This window comes from Lycium ferocissimum, chromosome 2, assembly GCF_029784015.1.
Source record: "Lycium ferocissimum isolate CSIRO_LF1 chromosome 2, AGI_CSIRO_Lferr_CH_V1, whole genome shotgun sequence".
Lineage (NCBI taxonomy): Eukaryota > Viridiplantae > Streptophyta > Magnoliopsida > Solanales > Solanaceae > Lycium > Lycium ferocissimum.
In genome coordinates, this window is record NC_081343.1 from 52,813,016 (window position 1) to 52,825,761 (window position 12,746).

The 12,746-nt window shown below is 36.5% G+C and overlaps 1 protein-coding gene across 1 annotated transcript; it reads left to right on the top strand.

Moving 5' to 3' along the window:
• Positions 1–3,430: 3,430 nt before the first annotated feature.
• LOC132044218 (trihelix transcription factor ENAP1-like) lies at positions 3,431–10,460 on the top strand. Its single transcript, XM_059434706.1, has 2 exons — positions 3,431–4,688; positions 10,187–10,460. The coding sequence occupies exons 1-2, from the start codon at positions 3,854–3,856 to the stop codon at positions 10,198–10,200; spliced, it is 849 nt and encodes a 282-aa protein (XP_059290689.1). The 5' UTR covers positions 3,431–3,853; the 3' UTR covers positions 10,201–10,460.
• The last annotated feature ends 2,286 nt before the right edge of the window (positions 10,461–12,746 follow it).

Here is a 12,746-nt window from a genome sequence, read left to right on the forward strand (position 1 = left end):
TGGTTTAAAATGGATGAAACTTACTTACATTAACGTTAATGTTAGTAGATATATTTAACTTTTAAACTCCATTTTTAATTATAACTAAATGATCATGATACGTAAAGTACATTTTGTATATGTTGCTATATATAGTAGTAACAATTGGGATGTTATTAGAAGTTGTTTACAAAATACAAATCTTAAAGACGAACTAAAGTGAATAACCAAATCAGCCATGTTGAGTACCGTGCATCGCACGGGCATACTTTGCTAGTTTAAAATAAATGTCAATTATTCAAAGTGTATATACAACTTGGACAAAGATATATAAATTTTTCATGGCATCATCAGTACTTACAAAACTGGCAGCTCATAAACGGGGTCGAGAAATTTTAAGTTTATTCTACTTTATGGTTATGATTTTGCAAATATAAATTTAAGTTTATAGGAGCAAATATTGGTCCATCTTCCCTTTAGTTTCTTCTACCTTTTTCCCCTTTCTTCCGTATTCAATTTTAAGACTGTTTTCGGTTTGTCACGTTGATAAATATCTAACCCTTTATTCAATAACATGCATAAAGCCGATGTTTTTTTAATTATAGGGTTTAGGTACTGAATCATTTATAACAACAAAAATCAAAAGATTGGGTACAAATTAAGTGCCAAAAGATGCATATTTATAAACTTTTTTACATATAATTAAGGAGTTTATTTGGTTTATGAATTTTGAATACTTCACCTACTCCACCATATATTCCACTCCTTAGGAGTAATTGATCTATATCATAGAACTTGAAATATTCCTCTTTAGAAGACAAAACCTGAGTTAGCTCCAGGTTATTCCCAACATATATAAGCCACCAGAGGCGGATGTACCAAGAGCCCAGGGTGTTCGCCACCAGAGGCGGATGTACCAAGAGCCCAGGGTGTTCACCCGAACACCCTGGATAAAAAATTACAATGTATATTTAGAATAATTTTCTGTATTTATGTAAATATATTAATTTTTGAACACCCTGAACATATATTACAGTGTATATTTAGGTTCAATTATTTTTCCGAACACCCTGAGTGAAAATCCTGAATCCGCCACTGTAAGCCACGGGCAATGAATTTGGAACAAAAAACCAAACATGGATATATTACAATGACCTTTATTCAGAAAGGAAAAGCATAGGTATCATACCAGAATGACTAATTTAACTGTTTTTCGTTGAATTATTCTAACTACTAAAATTAATGCCCCATTACTTTTCTTTTTCTTATTTATTTATTTAGTTTAATATGTTCTCTTTGTGGGTTAGAAAGAGGAGTGCATGGCACCTTCTCCACGTTCTGCCATGAAACTGACCAAATCCTTCCCCTCGTTTTCTTTTTCTCTTTGTTATATTCCTTTTACATATTTTTTCCACTAAGAGAGATGGAGAAAGGAGTTTATTCATGTATTTTGGCTTTACTTTTTGTGTGAGGTTGTACTTTAGATGGAGAAAGGAGAACTGATGATGGAGTTGCCTTCGTGACAAAATGGCTAACAACTAAAAGGCGAGTACTAGTCACTATAAGAATATGTTGTAGTTGACAAGAAGGTCACACTTTCTCTTCTCATTGGAACATATGTTACATTGACGGATGCAGTATGATTGGAACGTATTTACAATGCCATCATAACTAAGTTTTCACACTTTGCAATACGCGATTCGACGATCAATTTTGCTAGTGGAAGCTAATTCGTCTAATTTTTCGATGTACAACTTGTTAAATTTTCATAGTTGTCTCTTTGTGGGATAGCTGTTTAGTAAATGACCCTAATTTATTTCTCTTGTAACTTATGAATCTTTTATATCATAGTCTAAAGATCCTTTTCCAACAAATTGAAATCTTATGGAAAATGTTAGACTATGATCTAAAGATCCTTTTTGAGCAAACTGAAATCTTACAAGAAAACAACAAACTACTGTTTAAAATTTGACGACGAATTGCAAATGTCAGATGATAGTCTAATATTTAAAAATAGAAATAAAATCTAAATGGTGGCCTAAAGAAGGGTCATTTTCGTAAATAAGTCCAAGTTGTTTTGGCAGGAATGTCACTCTAAAGTAGCCCAATGGAAGTGGGCCTTGGTTTGGCTTAGCCCACAAAGTTTTGAGCCTTCTGTGTGGGAAGCCTGCCTTATAACCTTACTAGTTTCATACTTTCAAAGCTGACGAAGAGATGGTTAGCTAAATATCTGTTTGACAAAGCTAAATTAATTGGAAGGTGTTTTTAATTGTAGTAAACAGTAGAATGAAAAATGATGTTAAAGGTTAAAAAAAGGACAGAATAGGCTTGATGAAATGCCGTAAAGTGTCGAGATCCATAAGCTATATACATTTCAATTGTTAATCGCAATTTGAAGAATCGAATAAACAGTACTATAATTGCAAAATAACAGTTTCAAGTAACATGAAGAGATAGATGCTTATCAAATGTCTAGCTCTACTTATTGCCTAGGAAATTAATGTTCTTTGAAACATAACATGGAGGAGCTAGATGAATCTTTCATCTAAACCAATGTCTCCAACGAATTTGATTAAAAGTAATTGCCAAAGCAACTTACTCAAAGAGATAAATACTTTTTCTGAAGTAAAATTTAACATCCTAACATAGATGAGATATCTTTTAAGCACATGCCTACTAACTCATAAAATTGCACGTTTTCCCCTTAAAATGGGTTAGTCTTTAATTTTTGGCCTTTAACGATCGAACTTATGCCTACTTAAGTCATGTCAGGGTATAACTTGTGGAATATTATAATACGAAAATATAAATTTATGACCTGCAAAATTTTTCTGTTACGAGGTGCATAAATTAAAGACTAGTACACAAAATAAGGACAAAAGTGCAAATGACCCAACTAACTTCCCACCTGATGCATCCTAGTTCGAAACTTCAATTAGAAGTTGTAAGCGAGCTAACAGTGTACAGAATTATTTAGTCATAGTATGAAGCTGCATTTTCAAATTCCTCAAAATCTTTTAAAAGAAAAAAATTGATATCAAAGGTAGGGTAAAATAACAAAATAGCAACTTTAGCAAAATGACCAGTCTAAGAGCCCGCTTGGATTAGGTGAAAAAAAGTTAAGTGCCGAAAGTTATTTTATAAATAAGTAGTTATGTGTTTAGATAAAAGTCAGTAGTATGAATTAATGAATATAAAGTATAAAAAGTAAAGTTGTTCTTCAAAATCTTTTTAAAAAAAAAAAAAAGTTGAGATATCAAATTTAGCATTCTTTAACTTAATTTAAACTATTTATTTTAGTAAAATAATAAGTTAAAAAAAATAGCAACTCATTTCGTATATAAGTTAAAAAATGATTTATAAGTCTAATGCAAACGGGCTCTGCTAAATCAGACCCCTTTCAGATATAAATTTGCTTTTCTCCAACTTAAAAACAAGTAGACATCATCAGCCCATTCCCGTTTCTCCGTTCCGTTCCGTTCCGTTCCGTCCACATCAAACTCACTCACGCCCGACAAATATTACACTTACCTGAAAAGTTTTATCAAAATTAAAACAGAAAATAACCCCCTCAAAATCAAAATCAACAATTCCAATGTTGAAACAAACAAACGTTACGCAATAGCGCATCCCCATTGCCGTCCTTCACTTCCCTAATCACTCTCGTAACATCACGCGCCATTCCCGGCGACTTCACCGAGTAAAAATTATATCCTTATGTCATCATCTCCGTACCCTCACTCTCCCCTACTCATGCGCTTCACGCGCTTTCCCACTCGCCAACCGGCGATTCCCCCTTTTTATTATCCCCCTTTCCCCCTTCTCTTTCTCAAATCACCCTTTCTTCTTCCTATTCTTCTCTTCTTAATAATCAATGGGTGAAATTACTGAATCATCCACACAGATAACGGCGCCGTTTAGGCCGTTACCTTTCCGTGAGGATTGTTGGAGTGAAGATGCTACATGGACTCTTGTTGATGCTTGGGGACGGCGATATCTGGAATTGAACCGTGGAAATCTCCGTCAAAAGGATTGGCAAGATGTGGCAAACTCCGTTAATGCCCTTCATGGACATACGAAGAAAACTCATCGAACCGATGTGCAGTGTAAGAATCGGATTGATACGTTGAAAAAGAAGTATAAAGCTGAAAAGGCGAAAATCGTTGAATCTAACGGAACCCTAACTTCATCCTGGCCTTTCTTCCAACGGCTTGATATGTTAATCGGTAACTCCGATAAGAAAGTTACGTCCGTAACGGTTTCAACACCGCCGTTACCTATGGGAGTGCCGTTGCCTTACCGCCGACCGATGACAGCCAATGCGGTGGTGACACCTGTTATTTTGCCGCAGAAACGGCAGTTACCTGCGTTTGATGAGTCGTATTTTAGGAGGAATTATTCGGCGGTGGCGGCTGCAGCAGCGGCAGGTGGGGAAGAGGAGTATGATGATGATGATGATGACGTGGAGGAGGATGATGATGTGGAGGTGGTTGAGGAGGATAGTGGGATAAGGAAGCTAGCGAAGGCGATAGAGAGATTTGGAGAGATATATGAGAGAGTTGAAGGGATGAAACAGAGACAAATGGTGGAGTTGGAGAAGCAAAGGATGCAATTTGCTAAGGATTTGGAAGTACAAAGGATGCAGTTGTTTATGGATACACAAGTCCAGCTTGAAAAGATTAAGCATACTAAGCGGTCGGGGTCTGATGGTATACTAAAGTTTACATCTTTTTGATCTTTTTTCTATTCATTGATGTGAAAGTTCAAATCTTTTTGGCTTAGCATGCGTATATGTATTGGTGATATAAGTGTTCAATGTTTTACAACAACAATATACCCAACGTAATCCCACACGTGGGGTCTGGGGAGGGGGTAGAGTGTACGAAGACCTTACCCTCATGAAGTTTACAACTTTTTGATTTCTCATGAAGCTATTTGCTCTTTTTTTCCATTCATTGATGTGAAAGTTCAAATCTTGTTGGCTTAGCATGCCCGTGTAGTCTCTTTTACTTCGTTTTTATTGTTACTTGTTGCGTCATTGGCTGTGTCTATCTTGTCTATTTGCTGTCATTATTTTTTTCCTTCTAGCCTATTTTGGTAATGCATTGTTATGCCGAGGGTCTATCGGAAATAGCTTCTCTACACTCAAAAGGTAGGGTTAAGGTATGCGTACATCCTACCCTCCCCAGACCCCACTTGTGGGATTACACTGGGTATGATGTTGTTGTTGTAGTAGCATGTGTATATGTATAAGTGATAAAAGTGTTCAATGTTTTAGTTTCTAAATTCCCAATCCTGTTGTGATACTATTGCTGATATTAAGTTCCTTTCGATGATTTATGTGTTCTTAATTATACGGTAGTGATTCTGTTGTGCCTCCAAGACCTACATATATGTGTAATAGATTTTGAGGCTGTTATATACGATTGATCAAAATTAGAAATGTACAAATGGTGCAAGTAGACTTGTGGAGAATAAAATAAGATGTCACTTGAAAAGTTTGACTATGACCTCAGTAGACATCTAAATGCACTATCTTATGATGATTTAAGGTGCGAAAAAGAAAAGAGCTAAACCTAGCATAAAATAGAGGAGACCCGTTTCAAAAGGTCTATAATCTTTCTAAATAAAGGGAACTTAGCTTAGATTAAAATATATGGAAAGTGAAGGATCTATTTTGGTGATACTAACTAGTTGGGATTCAGATTAACTTTGTTGTTACACTTCCGTTGACGTCGGTTAGGGTTAAGTATGAGACTTAGAGAGTGTAGTTTTACAGAACCTCTAGGTTTAGAGAACTCCTATCATTTCTTAATAGGCAATTCCTACAAGTATTGGAATGTACTAGGACCCACTAGTGCACAAACTAAAAAGGATTAGTATCAGTGCAGAATTGAAGCCTGGTTGATTGATTTATTAGTCGGCTATTGTTATGTGCAACATCCAGCAGCAATAACTCTTGAAGTTTTGTGTTGATCATCATTGTGGCTTGTCTTGTATTAGTTGTTGTGCGTTTTGCAATTCTTTATCTTATACTGAGTATTTGAATATGGGATAAAAGCCACAGCCTTGGTTTTGTTAATTTCTGATGGATTGTCGTCCATAGCAGCTTTTTGTGGATGCTGAAAATTAGCTTTGAACTGTCATGTTGGTTTTTGATCTCTTGATTCTGAATAATCATGAAATAGCTGCTTCTTATTTATTTTTTGCTTATTTGTTGAGCTGTGAATTTTGCATGAGAATTGTCTGATTTGTGTGTGGAGCAGGTCTTGAACTTCTACTGGAACGTATTGGTACACTTACTGATGCTAATAGTTGCTAGAAGCCTGGAAGTACTGATGTCAAACCACTGATTTTCAGTTGCAAGAATGAAATATTTCTAAAGCAGTTCTTTAAGCAAGGCTTTCAGTTCATTTTCTAATTGGTTTTGAGCTATAAGAAACTTATTTGCGGGATAGTAAGATGATACTCAATATAACATGCTATATTCCATGCCATAATAGTTGAACCTATATTTAAAATTTTAATGTGCATCTAAATGTTGTTTGAGACAATTTTTAAGGTGTTTGGTGATTTACATGTTTAACTTGGAGCCAGGGATGTAACCCTCTTTCTCTTTACAGTTATTGCTTTTTAGTTGAGATGGCTACTACTTTTACCTTTTACATAATTAGCCGAGGGTCTATCGGAAACAGCCTCTCTACCCTATAAAGGTAGAGGTAAGGTCTGCGTACATCTTACCCTCCCCAGACCCCACTATGTGGGACTACACTGGGTATGTTGTTGTTGTTGTTGGTCTCCAGTGTTGGGGTCTGAACCGCTAGGATTGCTTCTTCATGTACTTAAAGTAAGAATGTTCGGAACTTACATCTTAGGAATGGTGTTGTAGATAGCTTTCATGGTGGTTGTATGCTTGAAGGCATTTTCTCCCAGTATTTCACAGACCAACTTGTAATTGGAATCTTCAGACTACTGTTCCAAAATGATAAAATGCCATCATTTGTCGAGATTACGGAAGTGTTATAATTTTAAGAGGACATGGCAATCTCTTACTTTTTTATTCAACACCTTCAACAGTAGTCCTTCGGTTATCTGATGACCAGTAGTAGCGTAAGTTGCTCCGATTCTTCACTTTCAGTGGCGCACTCGTGTCGACACGACGTTGGTGTGGGTATGGGTGTGGGATCCGTACCGGATTTGGTCAACTGATTTTGGGTACTTTGACCAAAATCGACGGAGAAATTCGGGATAGATAGTAATGATTTCTGTAATCAAGACAAAAGCTAAAGTGAATTTGAAGAAAATGGAATAGCTTGTATATAGGAATTTCTATGTCAGTCCTTTTCCTTTTATCTCATCCTGGGATTCTCCTCTTGATCAATATTTTCTCCTTGGAATACCTTGTAAGTTTTCCACATAATGTCTCATAATTTGGACATAAAACTCTTTCTTAAGATGTTTGAATTCTTTTAGCCGAATCCCCCCACCCGTATCTGGATCCGTACCCCCAAATCTTAAAATTTAGATCACAAACGATCCGACCTCTAGATCCACACCCGTGTCAGACACCTGCACCCGAGTCCGAGCAACATAGGTAGTAGCAGATCTCTCTGCAGGTTGCACAAAAAGAGGAGACTAGTTTTTCCTTTTGCAAGTTATTGTGTCCCATTCAAAGTGTTTCAAGAAGGATCCATTTGTCCCACTTCAAAGTGTTTGATGTTCCTTTGTGCTCTGCTTCAAGTTTAATCTTAATATCTGCCTAAGGACCTATTTTAATGTTTTTGAAAGGGGTCTTTGCCTTCTGTAACAAAAAACCCAGACTATTTAGATTGGTCGGATCGGATCTTATGCTCTTTGCTTTGATATCCATGCCAAGGAAAGTTAATAATCTTAGAACTTATTAAAGGATTAAGACTATACTTGTCTTTTCTGAAGGGAAAAAAAAAAAAAGATTAAGATGCTTAGTATGGGTTAGACAGTATGACATCATTACTAATAGTCAGATGATTGCTTACCTGATGCTGATGATTATTATCAAATTATCATAGTTTCTTTTGAATGACATGAGCAACTGCTTAGGTTTGACATGATATGTATATTCTCAGCTTACTTATTAAGAAAAGGGTACTTTGTTCATCTCAACTCTCTTTAGTTCCAACAATTTTTTTATATAGACCATGTTTCCTTTTTTCTTTTTCTTTTTTCCCGGAAAAGAGGGGGGGGGGGGGGGGTTGAGTATATATACCATGTACTTGCTGATATTGTTGTAAATAAAAAGCATAAAAGCTTGAACAGTGACAATCGATTTTGTGTTTCTTTTCTTCCAGTGAGATTTGGCATATCAGGTTTTCTAGGGGAGTTTTGAATTGTGGAATAAAGATTGATAAAGTCCATAATATCAATTAGTGAATTTTTACAATTGAATTGTGACTGAAGGAACTACGAGGGAGGCGCGGTGTATAGGTACTTCCAAATTTTCCTACTGAACTCTGTAACAAGATGTTGTCCAATAACATTTGCTTCTTTAGCATAGTGTAAGTGAATATAACTCATGATTACGGACTGATGGTATTGAATGGGATTTCAGGCTTTTTATCCTCAACTGAATTCTGGAATTGTGTAGAACTGTAGGCATGAGTTAGTTGTCTGAGAACTAGATAAATCATTGGCTAGGTATTACTTCATGAAGAGTGTCAAGGAAGTTGCTTCACTCTTTCTGTAGGGTAAGATGTGCTTATCCAACCACTGATTTTCTTTGCATTCGATGGGCTGGAGATGATAAACATCGGAATAAATTCAATTTCCCGCTCTAGGACCACATCATAGATTTTGTTGTTTCTTCTATGGACGTGGGGAATAATTTTCTTTTATAGCCTCCAAGTGATAGGAGAGTCAATCTTGCATTTTCTCGCTTGGGTAAGTCAGTCTTGCTCTCTCTTGTATACTTGTATTTAATGTTCTAGTAGCGTTCTTGAATTTGTAGTTTTGGGGGAGGGAGCTGGGAGAATGAGGTACTTAAAAACCTTAGCCAAAAGCAAGGGCTTCTCGGAGCCCAAATGAGTAAGGTATCTGTATCAATTATTTAGCGCCGCTGTTTGTTTTCTAACTTTTTTATTCTTGATAAGAAATCCTAGAGGGCCCAATGATGCAAGGTTCTACACTCGGTGTATAATGAACCCCCCTGTCTACCTTTCTCCACTTAAATAGAATCTTCTAACTTTTGCTGATGGGTTTGTGCTCAATGCTGCATACATGTAACTGAAGATTAGGCAAATCTTATGAATGAAAAGGGAAATAGAAACGCCATTTAGCTAGCCTTGATCTTTTGACGCAAAAAGTTTGACCAAAGACAGTCCAGTCCCTTGGACCTTCACCAACCCAAACTCATCAGTCCTGCTTTGGACCACTAGATGCCCAGAGCCAGGTGTTTCATGCCTGAGGAGATGAGAAATTTTTGCTCTTACATCTAGACTCAAGAGCATGACTGCATTCCATGTCTCCCACTGAAATAGTGTGAGTTCTAGAATTCAATTAGGATTTGAGAAACGTCAAAGGGCTGAAATTAGAGCATCACATCAGGCCTCGATGCAGTTTCTTCTATGGCACTGGTGTCAGAACTCACATAAGGTATGCGTACATCCTACCCTCCCCAGACCCCACTTGTGGGATTACACTGGGTATGTTGTTGGTGGTGGTGTCAGTGCCAGCTTGATGCACACCTCGACTATTCAACTGGATATCAAGTCTTAGGTCTTGGTGCGAACTTCTGCATTGGTTTTGAAATACTTAATCTTGATGTGTAGCTAACAGACTTTAGTGTGTATGACACTAAGGAAATATGCAATAGAGAATCAAAATGATTATTGGGTACCGTGATCAGCTCCAACACCTTTGGTTTGCCATGAATACTGTGTGCTGGATATAATTGATACTTACGAATAATTGTATACAAACATTCACTTTAGCATCTTGATGTTTGTTGCGGATCAGTATTCAGCATCTTGCTGTTTTCAGTTGCTTTTAGCCTAAATGTCTGTTTTCTACCAATATGAGTGGGATGTTTTAGTTGCAAATACTTTAGTCGAAGATGAATATGTATGGAGTATGAAAACATTTATTTCGTCATTTAATAGTGATTGACGATTAAATGATTGCTTCTTCTATGACTACACTGTCTAATTGCTACATTTTTTTTTTAATGTTGCAGATGTCTATAGCTAGCTCTGTGGCAAAAGAGCAATTAAAAGAACCAGGATTGCGAGATTATGGAGTATCATGGGGCAATCCTGTCAGTGACTCCTTTAGCTTATCTCCAAACTCATGTCTAATGATGACCCTATTTTAACTGATTGAGACTTTTTTCAGCTGGAATAGTTGGTACTTGTAGTTAATTTTCCGTTTATTTTAGCGGATTTAAAATATAGCGTCAGCCCCTGTGTAGAAAATTTTCTTTATTGAAATCAAGGGTTATCTTTTTAGCATTTTGTTTGCTAATCCATGAATCGGACAATGGTGCATCAACAAGGTTTACTGTGACATGCATTCTCTATGAACAGCCTATGTCGCATTATGCACATGGTAAACCATTCGAATAGGATTCTCAAGGCGCCATTGAAGTCTTTTGCCTCTTTTTTCTGGAAGCTTTTGTTGTGGATGAATTACTAGTAAATCACATTGCAAAAGTTTGGTAGACAAAATAACCCCATGTCAATCCCGGTGCATGGTGCAGATTACAAGTCTTATTCGGTGACTATTTCCAGTGTGCGAACTCTGTATTTGGTTTCTAATCTTTTGTTATCTCCTTTAATCTCTGTGACATGTATGCATATGTGGTTTTGATGATATGGTCAATCTCAGTAAAATCTGCCATCCCTTACTCACTTTCTGGGGGGCATTTCGCTTGGCTAATCGTGAAGATCTTAACAGGATTGGTATCGTAAGACTCTTTTCTTTTTAGAATTGCCATGGTACTTTCCACTAGTTGTTTAGTTCTTCAAAATGTTATTGGTTATAGTTTTATAGACAATTCATTATTGGAAGAAGTTTGGCTCTCCCAGAGTGCCAGGAAGAAAATCAACAACTTCCATTTTCTCCATTAGTCAATGATTTTCTCCGTTAGTAAATCATTTTTCGGTTAGTTTTGGACCAAAAGTATGCCAATTTTGCGAAGTTGAACTGTTAGTATTCATATATAAAGGACCAAACTAACACCATTTGCGAAAAGAAAGTGGATTCAAAAGTTTTTTGTTTAAGTTTTGACCAATGATGGATCTGGTTAAAGTCAACATATGTTTGTCAAATACATTGAAAGTGATCCCCATGAGATATAAGATACCATGAGGAAAAAAAAAAGAGTTAGATTGTTCCTAAACATAGAAATATATATCAGATGTCACCCCCCGGACTCGCCGCACAAATATTGTGCAATCTATGGGATCGTTTAGATTTAACATACTAACTTTCTAGTTTCGTTACTTCCTTTTTAGGTCCAAAAATATCTAAAATTTTGAAAATCAGTAGGCATGAATTATCGACATAACATCTATTATTTTCTTGTGACATAGAGCATGAACGTAATATAATTTATTTTTTCCAACACTTGCTGCATCCGTCACAATTTCTCAAGAAGGCTTGTGCATTTGGACGTAAGTGACGATTGCCAGTGGGTGGCGTGTTCAATGCCTCGAGGCTTAGCAGGGTGGACCAAGGGCGTGTGCACTACAAACTTTGCTTAGTGTAGGAGAGGATCCAATGTTGATTTTTTAATAAAATAGATGTAAAATATATTTCCTCAATCGAAATTTAGATTGTTGTATCGAATTATGTTAATTTATAAAGAATCCATGATAAGTTAAAGGGAGAATACATATGCAACTCTAAAAGTCACCTCAAGATGTCAGAATTTTTCAAGATCACATAAGGAGATAAATTTGTCATCCTACCCACCGATGTGGGACTACACTACACTAGCACCCTCGGCACACCTAGGCTTGACAACTAGAGAGTGCACAAGACAATATGAGGACCCAATATCGAGTGAAACAAGAATTAGGTGAGATTCATTCTAATATCATAATTAAAAAATGAACATTGAACACAACCAATCCATAAGCTTGCTCAAGAAGTAAAAATTGTCCAAAATCATGTAAGGAGATAAATTCGCAACTACTTATATGGGACTACTATAACAAAATTTAAATAAAACACACACACACATATAAATTTGACGCAAATATAATACATATTTATCGAGTTCGAGCAAGTCTCGATCTAAACGAAACAGTGTTGAAATTTCAGTACAAGTGCATCAATGACGGTATTGGGCCTTTAAACTAACTGGATGCAAAGATATCATTTTTTTGTGCGGAGTGGCCTTCAAATGCACCGGTCTTTAATTTTTGTCCCTCAAATTGGTGGTTTTTAATTTTTGTCCTTCGCCTAAACTCCTAGGTTTCGGGTTTGAACTCCCACTCAGTGAAAATTTTAAAAAAAATCGTCAGGTAGAACTTGAATTCGCAAGGCAGAGTTTTGTCTGCGAAACTCTGCCTTAAGGCAAAATTCTGCCTTAAGGTAGAATTTGCGAAGGCATAGTTTGCCTGGAAAACTCTACCTTAAGACATAGTTTGCAGACAAACTCTGCCTTAAGATAAAGTTTTCCAGGCAAACTATGCCCGATGGGGCAGAATTTGAAGGCAACCTTTGCCTAGCGATTTTTTTTTTTTTTTTTAAATTTCCGCCTAAGCAGGGATTCGAATCCGAAACCCTAA